The 17,183-nt window shown below is 42.2% G+C and overlaps 1 protein-coding gene across 9 annotated transcripts in view; it reads left to right on the top strand.

Annotated features, from left to right (window-relative positions):
* Positions 1 to 17,183, top strand: part of MCTP2 (multiple C2 and transmembrane domain containing 2) — a 130,117-nt gene that overhangs the window by 37,887 nt on the left and 75,047 nt on the right. For all 9 annotated transcript variants that reach the window (XR_011143740.1, XM_068958535.1, XM_068958536.1 and 6 more), the window contains 5 exons: positions 741 to 817; positions 1,942 to 2,053; positions 4,057 to 4,092; positions 12,905 to 13,069; positions 14,881 to 15,011. Coding sequence is in view for 8 of the 9 variants with exons in the window: in XM_068958535.1 (XP_068814636.1) it covers positions 741 to 817; positions 1,942 to 2,053; positions 4,057 to 4,092; positions 12,905 to 13,069; positions 14,881 to 15,011 (521 nt within the window). In the remaining variant the exon portion in view is untranslated. The remainder of the gene's footprint in view (positions 1 to 740; positions 818 to 1,941; positions 2,054 to 4,056; positions 4,093 to 12,904; positions 13,070 to 14,880; positions 15,012 to 17,183) is intronic.

The raw sequence follows: 17,183 nt of genomic DNA, 5'->3' as shown, positions 1-17,183 counted from the left end.
TTGTTCTCTGCTTTAAATAGGTATTTATTTCTATTCACTGTAGCAGCTTAAAATAAAACATGATCTGGTTTAAGAGTTTTTAGCAATTTCAAATTAAAATGCACATATGTCTTTTCCAGATTTTACTTGGACGTTTTCCTTTCAGTCTGTGAAAACTCAAAATTGAAATAAAACTCCTTGACTGGATACATTTAAAAGTCTGGAACTGAATTCTGCTGTTACTCTACTCTGCTTGTACAAACTCAGTGAAATTGAGAGCAGTTACATAAGCAGAATTTAAGAGTGTAATTTGGCTGGGTTCAGTAGAATTATTACCTGGGATGAAGCAGTGACAAGTACAAAGCCTTTTTTCATTGTGAGTAATATTACTGTTACCAGAACTGCAAGCTACCAGTTGTAAGCACTAATTGCTAAAACATCTGTAGCAAGAAGTACCTGATCTTGTGCAACATTTCATTATACTATCATGCAGAGTATAAAGGAACAGGCACGGTCTGTAGCAGCACACATGTCTCTATATTATATTATATTAAGAAGATACTTTCAAAATGCTGTTTAAATATTTAGTTAAATATACAAATTAAAGCAGGGAGATGGAAAATTATCTGTGAATTATATCTGAGCTTTGATCTTTCAAATACAGAATAGAACTCAATGTGCTTAAAATATCTGTTCTTGTATTGGCCAGGACAAAAGTGGCTTAGAGTGTGAAAATTATGTTTATTTTGTTTGGTTACCAGGTATATGATCGAGATTTAACCTCCTCTGACTTCATGGGGTCAGCATTTATAGCGCTCGCCGAACTTGAACTCAATAGGTAATACGTTTTTTGCGTTAAAGCCTGTTACCACAGTTTAACTGAGAAACATAGTAAAATAATTTAACACCTTTGCTATTGCATGCAACTTGTCTATACGAGAAAACTTGTCCGTTTGTGAAGGCTGCTCCTGACAGAAGGACGGGGAGCGCGCTGGGAAATTGTTCGAGACAAATTCTGTACGTGCCACGGCCTCACCTGGCTTTACGTACTGGATTCAAATCCAGCGTGCACAGAGCAAGGTGCAAAGGAAAGGCGCTTTTTCCTCTTTGCATCTAGGAACGAGTTGCTGTATGTGGTATTGATTAGGGAGAGCTGTTACCAGAATAATGTCGCTGGAGATGGATTGATGGCAGAAGGAGGAGGAGAAGGAGGCCGTGTAACACGGCCAGGGAGCAGTTTGCCCTCGCTGCCCGCGAGCTCCCCCTTCCCCAGCGCCCTGCGCCTGGGGGGATCGGGCCCCGGTTTAACGTGGAGGCAAGTCCTCTGCCTTTCGTCCACGGCTGGTTGGTCTGAACGTGATGCTGGAAGCCGGGAATCCAAGCTTAATTTCCCTTTTATACGGAGCCTGAGTGACTTTTCTTGAAGGTATATCACAGCTCCTGTGGTTGCGGTGCCTGAGTTTCTAGAAACATTACTGAAAATGCCACCAGATAAATACTAGCGTTCCCGTTTTCAGAGAGAGGGAACTGTGTCACGGGGGGAGATTAAATGCACAGGCAGGTAGGCAGAAAAGCCTGACACGGAGCAAGAACTAACACAGATCTCCTGAGTCAAATTCCTGTCTTTAGCATTGAAAAATGTGCTTAGAATGAGTTTCTGCCGCTTTGCTTCCCTGTAAAGCAGAAATAATAGTAACTAAGCTCAGTGTCTGTCTGCATATGGAGAGTTATCAGTAATGCTACGTGAGGGCTGGGTTGTGTTATTAACAGGGCGCTGTATTTTGTCAGAATTGCGGGGGGGGGGAACCCACTGGATTGCCCATTTTAACAGTTAAATACGATATTGGGAATTTCAGGCAAGAGGCTGAAATTTGCACTCTTCAGCGTGACCTTTCGTAATGAACTCGAGTTAACAGTGAAATCAACAAATGCACTTTTCTTTTCTTTTTTTTTGGCTTGTAGAACCACTGAACAGATCTTAAAACTGGAAGATCCAAACAGTTTGGAAGATGACATGGGAGTGATTGTATTAAACTTGAGTCTAGCAGTCAAGCAAGGCAACTTCAAGAGAAATGTAAGTGGCTTAGAAAATCAAATTTATAGCTGGGATGTGTAAAGGGAAAAGAAGAGCTGGCCTAATCTGATTTACTGGCAAATGCTGCTGCTGTTTTCATCCTCTGAGACTCAATATTGAAATCTAGATAGATCATAACTTAAGCAAAACCTCCCATATTTAACTGGGGTAAAAGTTGTTCAGACAGCTATAGCTGAACGCTGCTGTCTGGTAGTCCTGAAGCACGCTGTGGCAACACTCTCCATATATCATGTATGTGTGTTATCTTCCACTAAAATGTGTGGTGGCTAAAGTGAATGAATGAACTGTGCCTTGTATGATGGCTATTCCAGAGCATGATATTTAGTGATTTACATCCAAGACTTTAGATTTTAGTGCTTTAAAAAAAAAAAAAAAAAAACAGTCCCCGTACTGATGAAAATACCTATGTGAAATCTAAAAGCAGGGATTTGATGTCAGGATTTAGACTATGCCAGTCCATTGTAGGAGCACACTGGCTGAGGGAGACGTTGCTTGCGGAAACCCTGATTTTGCCACTGACGGTTTCTTGATTGAGTTCAGCTGAATTTGGCTCCTGATGCTGAAATATGGTGCAATTTTAATCTCAGAATAAACTGGACAGAGACTGGGAACAGCAAAGTTGAAGTTAATATGCTTTCTAAGGTTCGGGGTCCTGCAAATGTTTGGTTTGTTTTGTTTTTTGCTTTTTTGTTTTCATCTTTTAAGATTTCTACTGGCATTTTCACAAAATATAGAGTGCGCCTAAGTTGGTAAACTCATCCTGCTGTTGTCCAGGGAGCAGATTTGCAAGGAGTGGAGAAAGGCCAAGATTTGGCGTTTGCTTAGCTCCAGCTTTCAAGCCTCTCTAATTTTAAATGCGAAATAAACATGTAAATTCAAAATCTTTCTAGAAGTGTTTTATATAGTCTAATAAGAAAGTTGCCGTTTACAGCATGTTTTTGAATTATAGGTATGGAATTCCAGTCTGAAAGGAATTATTTATAAAAGCATAAATGTTTCAGGAGGTTGGGAGGCAAAACAATGAAAGTTAATGTGAGATGTCTGTCATTCAGTATTTCCTAATTGTTGCCTTTTTTGAAAATTGTAAAGTCTCACGTTAAATTAAGATACTTGTAAAGTTATTTCTGCCTCTATAAATGATTATTTAGAAGCTTAATGACATCATTCAAAACACTGTTGTTTTATTTTTTATATATATAGATATGTATGCAGACACACATATATATAGTGCCTAGGATCTGAGATGTGAATTCCCCCACTAAGTTATCCAAGACAAAGTGCTGTTAGCACATGTGTCACTGGGTTGCCAGAAGAGGTGGAAGGGGAAGCTGTTTAGATGAAAGAACCTGAGAAATTCTTCTGGGATTTGTAGGAGGACGTGGGGTAAAGTGGACCTAGCCCATGAGACAGAAAATGCGGGGGTTTAAAGCAGCAGCTTTTGGTGCTCCTAGGTGCTTAGTTAACATTCAGAGTGCAGGTGATAGAAGAGTTGGTGCACACTGTAATTTTTTTTAAAGACGATGTTTTAAGCCCTCATATTTCAAATGCAAATTGCTCAGCCATTTCCAGTGGAATCAGAATAGTGAAATGGCTCTGTCCACATTAGCACTTAACAGCAAGATGATTTTTTTTTTTCCTTTTTAAATTAGCTTAGTGTAAAACCAGATGGCACCAAAAGTATAAGCCATGTTTCTTACTAATGGCTTTGGGTCCCTCCACTTTTTATTCTTGATTCCCCCCCCTCCCCCTCTTATTTTTGGTGCAATGCAGGTATTTTGAGTTTGTTGATTGTTATATTCCATGAGGGAGGGAGGTAGATGAATGCAGTGGTAGACCCAACCAGCTACTAGGTAATAAGCTTTTCTAACACATTTTATAAGCTGCTGTTTGAATGATTTTACTAACCACTTTACCTATTTCACTCCTCCTCTGTTCCCCTTCTCTGACTTCTCTTGGGTACAATGGTGGGGACTCGTGAATAGAGATGGTCAAATCGGAAGAAGCGAACTTCATCCAAGGTAATCCATGTTTTTTCTCTTCCAAAAAAAAAAAAAAGTCCCCTCCCAGAAAATCTCTGTGCGATTTTTTGAAACAGAAAGTGTAAAAATATGAAAACTTTGAAGTCTGGATCCAAACTGTCAAAATGCAGTAGAGTCATTCCCACTGTTTTTTAAATTCCTCAGTATGGTGAGAAATTGCGGCTGGTGTCTTGTTATAAGTCCTATGGTAGCGACTAGCAGTAGCAATTGAGCATAAGACCCCATTCTGCAAAGAGCTGTAGAAACAGCAGTCTATCCTGAGGAAAACAGGGTGTAAATTGAAGAAAAGGAGCTGTAAAAGATTTGAGTTGGTTCAGGATACCCGAAAGGTGGCCAGTAGTAGGTCCTGGTGTTGAAACTGGGTCTCCTGCTTGCCAGTCTAACAGTTTGTCTCTCACCACCGGAGGACTTTGGGAGGCACTGTTTCTTCTGATCGCTGCTGTGGGCTTTGAAATCCCTTTTGTTCTTGGGGTGGAGAAGCGAGCAGGCGGTTTTCACTGCTAGAAATGTAACAGGATTTTCAAGGTTTGTATGTTGCTACGTATCCACATGACTCACTTTCTTTGGTCTTCGGTAGTATCCCTGTAGGCTTCCATTACTTTTATATCCATGTACTGTCACATTTTTACATTAGATTTTAACTTGTTCGGGAAACAGCTTGTGGCTTTTTATTTATTCTGTGAAGCTTTAATCTGATATTGAGTAAATAACAATGATGCAGAAGCTGGAGGCCCAGGACCCAGCTTGTGAGCTGTACGGCGTGACTTTTTGAGAAGCAAAATTTGACCCCATGAGAACACGCATGCATCTTGCTGTTCTCCCTACGTAACTGTTAATTTGTGCGTAAATAAACTGAATAATTGACCTCTTATTTTATTCGTTACGAATGTGGTGTGGTATGTGGAGGAGCCAACCCCCATCAGGTATTGTTGTGCCAGCAAGTGTATTTCTGTAAAAAGAAGGGCAAAGTATAGCCCTTGGAGCTGGTGCGCGGCTTGGCATCAGAGCGGTCGCGGTGCGGTAGTGCCGGCCTTCTTCCGCCGCCCTCGCGGCGCGGGGAGGCAGCCAGGGATCCCTGAATGCAAGATGACAGAAAGTGATGGGATAATTGAAGAGCTCAGCACTTCACTTTTTAACTAAAGCTCTGGAAATTACTAGTGCCCTCACTCAATCAGTGTAGTTTGATCCCCCTTTTTCTTACGCGTGCACACACAGCTGTCTCTTGACGCCGGTTGGCTTTGGGTCCTGGGAAAGGGAGCCAGGTTTTTAAACTCTGGTCGTTTTTGTCCAGAATAGCCAAACTTCTGTCTTGATGACTGGATTTGTTTTGTTATTTCTTTTTCTCCCTTTTCTTTTCCTTTTCTTTCTTTCTTTTTTTTTTCCTTTTCCTTCTTTCTTTTTTCCTTTTTTTTTATTGTTGTACATTACATCCCATCACGTTTTGAGTATTTTTTTTTTTTTACATACAGGTTTTTTGGGATCTTTTTAGCTGTAAGCCATCTTGAAAGGTTTCCAGGACTCTGGCTAGCGTCTTCAAATCTTTTTAAATAAAATGAAAAGATGCTGAGGCACAGTGCTGAGTTAGGCAAAGTGAACGTATTGTTTAAAAGAGGAGGAAAAACGAAAGCTACAACCCTGTGCTCTGTTCTGTTACAGTCACTAGAGGGTAGGAGAGCTTCAGTTCTTCCTAGGAAAGACATAGTTCATGCTCCAGCGTGATCTCTAAAGAAAAGCTCTGTGACCATCCAAAAGCAGTAAAAATATTTCCCAGCATGCGCTGGAAAAATCTGACAAAGCAGTATTTCCTAGTTTATTGATTCTGCTACTGCACTAAAACACTAGTACTGTACATCAATAACCATCTTTAGTTAGGAAACTCTGGTCTGTGGAAGCAGTGCTAGCAGTTTGTGGCAGAACATAAAGGCTAGAAAGAAAAATTGTGTGCATGGGGAGTATAGGTGCCTAGGGAAGGCACAAGAGGTTAGGGAAGAATGGCCAGAGAGTATGATGGGGTAGAAAACAATGTTGCTGGACAAGATAAAGATATAAGACTAAGGGGAGGCAGGGGAAATGGGGAGAGCTCCGTAATGGATGCACAAACTCAGCTCCTTTTGAGGAGGACTCTGAACTGGACTTACTGAACTGACTCTGGTTGGTTGCTGCGGAAGAAAAAGACCATATACTTCCTGTTTAAGCAACAGAATTCCCGATAAATCCAAGTCTCACTGGCACAAATATGTGAGACAGATCTCAATTTCATCTCTGTGTTTAGGCAAGTAAGTTTTCTGTTAGTAAAGGTTTCCCTGCTTTTTGCACTGAACTACAGCTGGCCTGTATTGTAATGTTTAGCTTTTCTTGTAACACAAATGTGGGGAAAATGACTTATTTTAATATTAATTATAATTCATTTTAATTAAATATTTAAATATTAATATAAACTTCCTCAGCTTTTTTCTAGTTTGTCTTGATAAATGTGAAATAATTCTGGTTATATACTAATCTGACGAGTTTAGTGTTGTCTTAGTGCAGCTGGCAGATGAGGTATGTGTCAATGTCCTACATGAGTCTCGTTGCATTGTTCACTTGATCCTTGCTAGGTTCCCAAATCCAGAACGGTTAGTACCTCTGTGTGGCTAGTATTGATACCTGATGCAGTCCCATGTCAGAGTGGTAAAGAGATTCACATGAGCTGTTGTTAGGCACCTTGCGCTTTCCGTGCGTGTTCTCTAAACTCCTTGCATTTTTGAGAACAGTGAAAATGGCAGCAGTACAAGATGATCCAGGCTAGCTGCAGTTGTCTCACAGGCCTTACAAATAGTATGCAAGAAGGATCTCAGTAGCAGAATATTGTCTTTTAAATCAATTTGGTGCGAGAGTTGTTGAACTGGATGATTTAACTATCTATTGTTTTAAACAGTGTACATTTTTCACTGCTACTAGAAGGGGACCGTCACATATTTGGGCAGACAACACCATGGGCAGCACATTCAGATCCCTCGTTTTTCATAGGAGCCAAGAGCAGCCTTGTCCTCCATGGGCGGCGTCTCCGAAAGCACAGCCGCCGCCTTTTCTTATGGAGCCCAGCAGTACAAAGGGAGGGGGATGCTATTAGGTAATATAAATCCATGCGCTTGCACTCGTGTGTTGGCAGGGTCTCCCCTTTTTTCTGTTTCTGGGCTAGCTGGGGGCAGGAGGAAGGGGCAGGCTGCTCTGCTGCAGCGTGCTGATGCTCAGTAGCCTTGTTTGTCCCGGGTGGCTTGAGTCTCGCACTGAGCGCCCTGCACGCTATTCCCAGCATTTGTACAGCTGAGTAACCTTTAAGTGTTGAACATCTATGAAGCAAATAAGCAGGTTCACTTGGGGTGGATTGACCTGCAGCAGTTTAGATCTGAAACAAAAGCGATGCAATTGCCACCTTGATAGCCGAAGCTGATTGAATAAATTGGCTGAAAGGCTGACTGGACCGAAGTCCTCCGAGTCATCTCATCGCTGGGGAAAATCTCTCGCTCTCCCTTTTCTGCCTGGGCTGTTAGGTTTCGTTTTTGCCTGCCTCGTTGTGTTCGGCAATACCCTTTGGGCAGCGGTGATCTCTGACCGTTTCGCAGAGCCGTGGAAGCCGCTTGCCACGGGGTCAGGCGTCGTGGCGGCAATCTCGTGTCGGTTCACTTGCCTTTCTCGCTGCCCTCCCCTCTTTCCCGGGGGAGAGACTGCCTCTGCGAAACACTTTCCCTGGCTAATGAGGAGAGGTCCAAAGAGTCGTCATATTTGCGTGTTGTTGTTTTCTCAGATGACAAATTACGCGGCCCAGTTTCTCCTTTGACCTGCTTGCGGGGATCGGAGCAGACTTTCTGTTGTCCTGTCTCATCCTTTTAAGTGAAAGATGTGAGAGACGGGCTCACTTCACACTTGGCCACCTCGCTGTGTCATTTAAATGTACAGTGTTTTCTGCATCTTTTTATTGCTTCAAAAACAAGTTTGAACTTGGGGCATATATGTGCGTGTCAGGAAAAAAAGACGGATTTGGAAGCAATCCCGAGGCACCGGAGGGGATTCGTTGGGTGCCCACAGAGGGAGATGATGTACAAATGGTGTTACTGGGGAGGCTTGAGCTCCTAAAGGATTTGGTGAACCTCGTTCAGTGAGCCAGTTCTTTCCCCTCCAAAGCTCAGGCCTTCCTGCTCATCTCACATATTGTACATTGGTCGGTGAAGGCAGAATATGACCCATCTGCTCATGATTGTCCAGCTTTCTTCTTTAAACAAGAACCAGAAAGTAACCAAAAACCAAGTCGATGTGAAAAGATTTTATACTCGTTGGGAAATCAGAAACTAGATTCTGAAAATGATACAGCACTGATCCCACCCCTTCACACCTCCCTTCAGAGCTTTGGGAGGCTTTCTGGGGAAATGCCGTTTCCAAGTGGGAGGGAGAAGAATCATCTTCTGTTCCATGTGTGGCAGGGTCCCACTCCATGACTGGGCTCTACTTTTGTGTCAGAGAAGATTACACCATGTCCTCTTGCCTAACGTTGTACGATCCCTAAATCTGCAGTGAAACGGGGCTCTTGAACTTTTAACAACATCTAGTTGTTTTTTTGAATGTTTCTGTGCTCCTTATTCCTTTCATTCTTTCTGACTTGTGTGAAGGATTTTTTTGTTCACGTCATCCATTTTACGGTATTGAACTGCTCACACTGCTACGGTATCCCTGGTTATTTGCGAGCTAACACCCAAGCCAGATGCATGTGTGAAAATGCTTAAGTGCATGCAGACCCTGGTAAAAAATCAGAGCTCTATCTGGAGACTATCCCTAAAATTCCGCTCTCAAGACCATCCTCAAGACCAAGAGTTACTGGGAGCGGGGGGAAGAAAGAAAGAAGAGGGAGAAAGCAGTTTGTGTCGAAACAAGGAGTCTAGGAGGGAAAGGCATTTTACTAAATTAGATTTGGTACAGAGTTATTGTCTAACCATAGAGAAGCTGAGGCTCAGCAAAATGAAGAGACGTGCCCAACGTCTTGTGTTCAGGATGTGTGCCAACTTCCATAATAAAGCACGCGTTTCCTAATTTCAAGTCCCTGTAGCCTGATCCTAGCCTCAGCCAACTTTTCTGAAGCCTCTGCAAAGCACCTTTACTTTGGTCTGGGACCTAGCCAGAATGAGAGCTGGCTGACTCCGGGGAGAATACAGGAAAAAACAGCAGGAGAAGCCTGAAGGTCCTGGCATCTAGTTTGGGAACACAACTGGAAAGGGACTAGGGTTCAGTGACAGTAGGAGCTGCAGTACCCCAGTGAGGAGGCCGTCTCTTGCTTGGGAGGGAAGAGAAAAGGAAAGATCTGGATAGATTTAAAAAAAAAAAAATCTTAAAATCATCACTCGTTAAGCAGTAATGTCCCTTTCTGGCCAGCTCAGAGAGGGGCTTTGGCCTTTCTGGTGGTGTCTGGTTGTGAAGGCAGGTTAGTGAACTGACTGCTGAAGGGGGAGAAAGGGGGGATTTTTTTTGGTGCTTGTTTCACCACTGGCTAACTTCACAATGTTGGACTAATCACTGAATTTCTCCGTGCTCTGTTTTGTGATAGTTTTGTAAGCTCAGAGGGAGGCTGTGAAGCTTAATCAATTAACTCTGTGTAAATCAGTTTGAAATGAGTAGGTGCAGGCTACCAGAGAGGAGTTAAAAGACTTAAGATAAATAATGCAATATCAACTTCTTTTCACCTGGGAGATATTTTCTGCAGTGCAGAGTTCCCCAGGCAGCACTTAAGTTGACTCATTGGTCCAGGTACGTAGTCCTACCACGCATCTGGGTTTCCCTAGACATGCTTCCTTCCAGAAACCAAGTGCAATATGAGACCCTAGCTGTTTGACTGGGATTTCCATCAGGGTGGTCAGAGGAATAGCCTGCCAAGTATATGGGAAGACTGGAGAAACGGCCACGGAGCATGCACAGATCAATTCTTTAGCATGTGTGTAGACAATATGAGGCACAGGAGACGCGTCAGCCCTGCCGAGTGCACGCTGTGCGAGCGACCTGGGCACGTCCAGGAAATCCAAAGCAGTCCAGACGTGACAGGCTGTCTTGCAGGGCTGCAAGGGAAGCAGCCTTCTCCAGCTTCCTACTCCTCCTTTTGGAGAGATGATTACAGAGGACGTAGAGCTGGCTGAGGGGCAGGAAGCAGACTGCAATCAAGCCTTCGTGAGGATGGTGCAGATCAGCACTATATCCTAAACTAGTTGCAAGCGTCTTGGTTTCTGTACCCAGTGTGATGCTCTAAAGCAGTGCTAGGTCTGATCCAGAAAGTAGCAAGGTCCTGGTAGCATAGGTGTCTGCTTGAGCTAATAATTGTCTGTCTTCCGAGACATACTTGTTGCCCCCCAGCACAGAGTGCTTTTGGAGCTGCATAGCCATTCGGAGAGAGGGTGTGCAAGGTTGTTTGCTCAGGACCACCTGTTTTTGGGAGGTCAGAGCTGTTGCACTGCACTGTGGTCTAATAAGGCAGAGCTGCAGGCTCTGATTTTCCCTGGACGGTGTGGAGTCTGGGTGAGCTTGGGTACCTCCCAACAACCCTTTGAACCGTCAAGGAAGACTTCTTTGCGGCTGGAAGGCAGGGCTTACACCTCCTACAGAATTTGGGTAGAAAGACCCCCAAGACTGAGCAACTCCCTAAAATACTGAACTGTTTTTAAAAAAAAAAAAAAAAAAAAGAATCCAAATCTGGTTTGAAAACCAAGTGATAACAACTGTTTTTCGTGTTCAGCCTGGAAGCTTTGAAGCTAACTGGATGTTTTGTTTTTAAAAGAAATTGTAATGTGGATAACAAACTTTGTCTGTTTTTTGTGAACTAGCTTCAACTATCTCTTCCTCCTCTGAGGAAGGGGGTGGGGGGGGAGGAGAAATCCTTGGTCCTAAAGCAGCAAGTACATCACATCAAACATGACTGTGTTAAATACTAAAATGTTCAAAGTACAACTGAGATAGATAAAGGCTTTGATGGGAAGTGGATATTTCCCAGGGACATAACAAGCAATAATCCAGATGTTATGGTGTAATGCAACGAGTGTCCATGGATAGATCAGGAGCTCAAGCCAAGCAGCGCCTGCTGTAGGCCTTAGCCCTCCACTCCCATGCTGTTATGCCATATGGAAGCAATCTCTAGGCCCCTTTAATAGCCAGCTTTGGATTCCATTTTCACAGGGCTCATAGAGCTAAGTGGAGCTGTTTTATGGACAAGTTAGATAGAAGCCTTTCCAAGATAAACATCCAATTCGAAATTAGGACATACCAAGCTGCAAAATTATTTTAGGGCATATTTCATGGAAGCACTGCCATTTTTCTAAGGCGATTGCCAGACTGTAGAATGCCCTTTGATCCCTTGTGGACATTACTCCCTTTTTTGTAAAAAGGATTTTGAAATAGTTGCAGTGTTTAGGGAGGAATATATCTGCCGGGACTTTGAAGTATGTCCATGGGAACAGTCATGCTTTAGCTTTTTGGCCTAAAAGACGAACTTAAAAAAAAAAAAAAAATACATTGCAGCTGGATTTATGAATCGAAATCTCATTTTCTTTTTAAAGGTAGGAATTTTTATCCAGTGTGCCAGGAAAGCCAAACGGGGTGTTTAAATAGAAGTATATTAATATGCTTGTGGGATTCAAAGAGTTGGGTATTTTAACCAGTAAAAAGCAAGTAAAAATTTGTGAGTTCACCACCCATGATTTAAGAATTCTATTGCTGGGTAATTGATCCATAAAAAATAATCCTCAGACATCAGGTGCTTTTGCAATCGTTTTATTTAGCAACAACATTTCTTTCTTTTAAAGCTAACATATCCTGTTTTAAAGTGACTTGTGAAATCTTCTCCTCCGTCTTGCTCCCACCTGTATATGACATGATTGAAGTGCAGAACTCTGGCGAGTTAAAAGTTGTTTCACGAGAATAAAATATGGCAGGATTTTTACTGTGAGAAGCCTTGAGTTTTAATATTTCCAGCTCTCGCCCTTACTCCCCCCAAATAAAGGCCTATTTAATCATCCCCTGTCCAGTAAAATATTGCCAGTTAGCAAACTGTTAGTGCAGCCATGCTATGTAGGATGAAACTGTGAAGGTAACAAATGGGGCTACCAGATGTCCATAACTCCAGATAAAGAGCCCAGTCGTGTCATCATTTTTCAGCAGGTGTCAGTAGTTTTGATTCGTGAGCTGGGTTTCTGCGAAGAGGAGCTCCAAAGGCTTTCAGGCAAAGAGCTAATGCCGAGGACAAGCGATTGAGTGACTGGGGATGGGGAAGATGCGTGTTCAGCTTTTTGCCTGGCCGTAGACTTGCTGTACGTGGGTTGCCTTGCAGGAAAGGACAGGTCCAAGTTTTACGGATGTAGCTGGAGACATTTAAGAGTTTACTTCTCTTCCCCCCCCCCCCCCCCCCCCTTCTACCTCTCCTCCCCGGCGCGCTCTTATGTCTTTCCCTGAGCTGAGGTAACAGGCTGCTCTAAAAGTGCTAAGTCTGCTCTTACTGAAGCTCAGCCAGGTTAGTCAAGTTGCCCTCTCTGGTAGTTTAAGCTAATTCTGCTCACTTTGCTCTGATGCTGGACAGTAGTGCTCACGCAGTCCCTTAAGCCGGGCCAGCCGTAAGGTAGGATGGGCAGAAAATTGGTAGCATCTTTCTGCCTTCAGTTCCCCGCTTGCTCCTAGGGGATCACAATACCTCCCTCGCTTCTGATAATTTCGTGACACAGATAGTGTAAGTATAAAAGGGTGGTTTTGTGTGTGTAAATGTTTCACATCACTGACTTTCTTTCAGTCAAGTTTCATGCGCAGTGTGCGACTCTCTGAATCTTTATGCAAGAACCAGTTGTGGAACGGACTTGTCACCATCACGCTACTGGAAGGGAAGAACATTGCAGGAGGGGGCCTGGCGGAGATTTTTATTTTACTAAAATTGGGAGATCAAAGATACAAAAGTAAGGTAAGTTTTAAGAGTTTCCTTGAGTTTGCTAAAGCTAATAAGGTACTTGATGTTTCTTTTACTAGTGTTGTTAACTCAGGTAGAACTATACTTGAATCTCTCTTGTTTAAGTGAGATCAAAACGAGGCGATCAGATCAGGGACGTTAACATTTACTAATATATTTTACATACTAATATAGAAATAGGAAATTAGGGATATTGTGTGCATCTGTTTTCATGCATATAACACACTTATGTTGATGGATGTTCAACAGTGATGTGAAATGAAATAGGCGACATGCATCACGTTTGTTCTCTGCTAGTACAGAAGTCAGGTTTGCAGTATGTTGGAAAAGAATATCTTAAATGGTTTCCAGTGCAGAAGGTTTTTTTTTTTTTTTAAAGCACTCTTGAAAATATATTGTCTGTAACAGGAAAAAAAGAATACTTGGAATATTCCAGGTTTTTATTAGAAATTTTATTTTTCTAGGCCATGTTTACTTGTATTCAGTAGCATTTCATGGGTATCTAAGAACTGAATGGTGTTCCCAAAGATGTACGGTGCATCTCAGAGAGGCATGTTCTGAGAGGGAAGGAGAGGGGCTGTGATTAAAACAATATTCTGTAGGGAAAGCAAAAGCTCTGCATGTCATCAGCTGGCAGTGTGGGGTGAGGAGGAGAAAATGAACAAACCCACTCCGGTACAAAATATACACCGCAAGTTCACAGGGCGTACTGTTCAGATGTCTGCACGTTTGAAACCTGCGCTCCATCTCCCACAACAGACCCCAAACCAAGGACATGTTATAATATTTTTATTTAGGAAAGCCCCTTTGAAAAGTAACAAACAGATTAGTTATTTTAGAATAAATATACATTATTGCAGTTAAGATCCCGTTCTGTGTTTCTCTTTATAGTCTATAGCCTGTGCCAGACTCTGCAAGACTCTGCATTATTGTTTGCAGTCACAGAAAGTTAAAAAGTTTAAAAGGGAGAGTCAAGTATAGTGTTGCCTGCAGTGGGTTCATTGCTTAGTATTTCTGTCCAGGGCCCAACGAAAGTTGGGGACCACTGCTTTAACACAGCAATAAGCATTCAGATTAGCAGCATGTCATGTTCTTTCCAGGAGTTTATTTAACTTATGAAGTACAAGCTCATGGTGCAGAAGAGCAGACAAGAGGGGAGAAATCTCAGTCATGGTCCAGCTAATCCTATCTCCTGTTTCTCTCAATGGCCATGCTGATATTAATGGTGGTTAGTGTAGCGTGATATGAATTGCAAGTGATTTAAGTCCTAATCCAGTGAATACTCACATACTCAGAGTAACCTCTACACATGAACAATCTCACTGAACTCAGAGGAACAATTTACAGTTATCAAATTAATTGGATGTTAATATTTTCAAGGATGCTCCTTCTTTGCCTGTATTTTAACACAGAAGAGTGAAAATCCTAGTCTGGGTTCCTGAATTCATTCAAAGGACATTGTATTCAAAAGGTTTATTCTGGATTTCTTCCAATGTCTGTGACATTGAATGAGGAGCGTGGTCCATTGAAAGTGGAGATGGTGGTTCCACCTTGCATTCGAGCATTTCTCCAGCCGTTCATTCACATCACGCTTTTATGTTTATCGTTACTGGGAGAGAGGAAAGAGAGCTTTTAAGAAAGATGAGGGTCTGTGCGATGGGCTGTGGAGCTTTGATTGGAACGACCTTCTTAGTACTTGGTGTCCTAACATCTGGCCTTGTTCTTATAGAAGAATTGATGTGTGCTTTACTGTGGAAATAAGTACCATTTAAGAAAAGTAAATATTATAACTGCATGTTTTCTAGACACTGTGTAAGAGTGCAAATCCTCAGTGGAGGGAACAGTTTGATTTTCACTACTTCTCTGACAGGAAGGATATGTTGGACATTGAGGTCTGGAGAAAGGATAACAAAAAGCACAAGGAGCTCTTGGGGACGTAAGTTTTTTGGTGGGGGGATGTAAAGTGTAAAAGATAATGTAATTTTTACTTTTTGTAATTGATCCATTTACTTTCATTGCCCAGCATCATGCTGCATGTTTCTCATTATTCTGGTCAAGTCCAGATGCCTCTGTAAGGGTATGTTTATTAAAACCTATTACTGGGTGATTGATTAACCATGACCTGAATGCAGAGACACCCAAGCTGACTCTGCACATGCTAACTGTAAAATCCAAATACTGAGGGAGCTTGATCTCATCTGATTTTGGGAGAGCTGGTGGCAGTAAGGAAAGCAGTATTTGTCTGTATTTACATGATAATAGTGATTCCGGAAGCTGTTGCTGTACACTGCAGGGCAGACTTGCCGGGTCAGATTGGCACTAGCTCAGGGTGGTTTGTGCTCCTTTTGAGAGTGCTGCTGGCGTGCCTTTTCTCTATTTGCACCTTCTTTATTTGCACCTTCGTGGTGTGCTCTTATAGCCTTGTTTACATATGCATCCTGTTACTTGGGTTTGCTTTTATTTGTGCGAGCTCTTCCCCCTTGCCACTGGGAACTGACCTCTGTGGGGCTGGTGCTCACCAAGTTGCACAATCTCATACTGCTTAAAGCATTGCTCTTCTGGTGACCTCCCAGGTGATCTTTCCCCTGGCTGATACTGGCTTTTACCCTGTTACGTTATTCCATTATAACTTCAAATTCTCAAGTAATGATGTTATGCTATATTAGCAGATGAAGCTTTTTGAGAGTTAGCAGTTGAACCTTTAATTCATGAATGGGAATAGAGTATGGCTCTTATGTCCTCATCTTTCTCCTTCACTCTAACCTCATCCTGTTTTAGAGACTGTACAGTCCTGATTTACTAACAGTGACTGTATCTTCCTTCCTATTATCTCCCTTTTCTTGACTTGCCGCGTTGTCACCTAGACCCTTTTCCTGAAACTGTATCTGCACAGTTGGATGCATGCAGCAGCACAAAGAGCTATTTAATTTACTGGAGCCCTCTTGGGTCTGTTTGTGCTTATCCACTTGCAGGATCAGTGCTGCAACCTCTGAATTCTTAGAGGCAGGGATCCTGTCTCCAGTTGTTTGTGTTCTCACCTAGGAAGCTTTTCACAACTTGCTGACTAAATAGCGGTAACTAATAAGAACGTCCTATTACTTTAAGCATTCAAATAGTTCAAAACTATTCACTGAAAAGAACAATGCCCTTTGGCTCTACAAATGTTTGTGGTTTCACAGTGCAGGAAATGCTTTCTGGCTGAATGCTATTGCTCATCACAGGGAGAAGTGGTTGGAGATGAATCCGTTCCTTCCATTCTCACAGTTACTTTTATGACTTCTGATATTTTCTGTTCACAGTTGAGAAATGTAGCAGCATTTGCTGCTTGCCTCTGTTGGGTCTCCCTGATGCTGGAGGAATTCTTCCTGAGGTTTTTTGCCTCTTTTCTCCTACTGACTTCTGGCAGGTGGTGTTCAGTATGGCAAAAAATCATCAGCAAAAAGCTAATTCTCTAAACAGTGGTATTGCTAAAGATTTCAGCACTGGGAAAGCCTGAATATGTAAGATTTACAATAAAGTTGTTTTTGGTGTCCATATGGAGAGAAAACATTACTGTCGCTGCCTCAAGCACAGCAACTTTGCTGTAGCATCAAAAGAGAAAAAATGTACTAGATTTTAAAGAGTGATTGCAAGAATAGGTAAACACCAAATACATAATAACAAGCCTTCTTTGCACAGTGTAGAAACTTTTGACACTTAATAATTTTTTATGAATGGTTCAAGTGCAGTCTAATCTGAAAAAGGATTCTACAGGAAAAAAAAATATTATGAGGTGTTTATTGTCTCCTTGACTTCCAAGTCAAGTTTTGATGTTTCTAGGTTTTGCAACATTACTGTAAGAAAGACTGTGCAGCAAAAATGTCTGTGGGTTATGCTTGGGCATTGCGTAGAACAGTGCACTCCAACTGCCTTCAAGCAATTTGCATAGATTTAAGTAAAGGCAAAATCTGGTACTGCCACTGGATCTTAATAATTCGGTGGTTAATAAGCGGATAGAATAGAAGCCATCTTGTTCTCCCAGAGCTGTGTAGGCTGAACTGGTTGCTGGACCTTAAAAATAATTAATATTTAGCAGAAGGCAGAGATGCACAAAGTGGAGTCGTGTTTG

This window comes from Struthio camelus, chromosome 12, assembly GCF_040807025.1.
Source record: "Struthio camelus isolate bStrCam1 chromosome 12, bStrCam1.hap1, whole genome shotgun sequence".
Lineage (NCBI taxonomy): Eukaryota > Metazoa > Chordata > Aves > Struthioniformes > Struthionidae > Struthio > Struthio camelus.
This window is presented reverse-complemented; position numbering and strand designations above follow the sequence as displayed.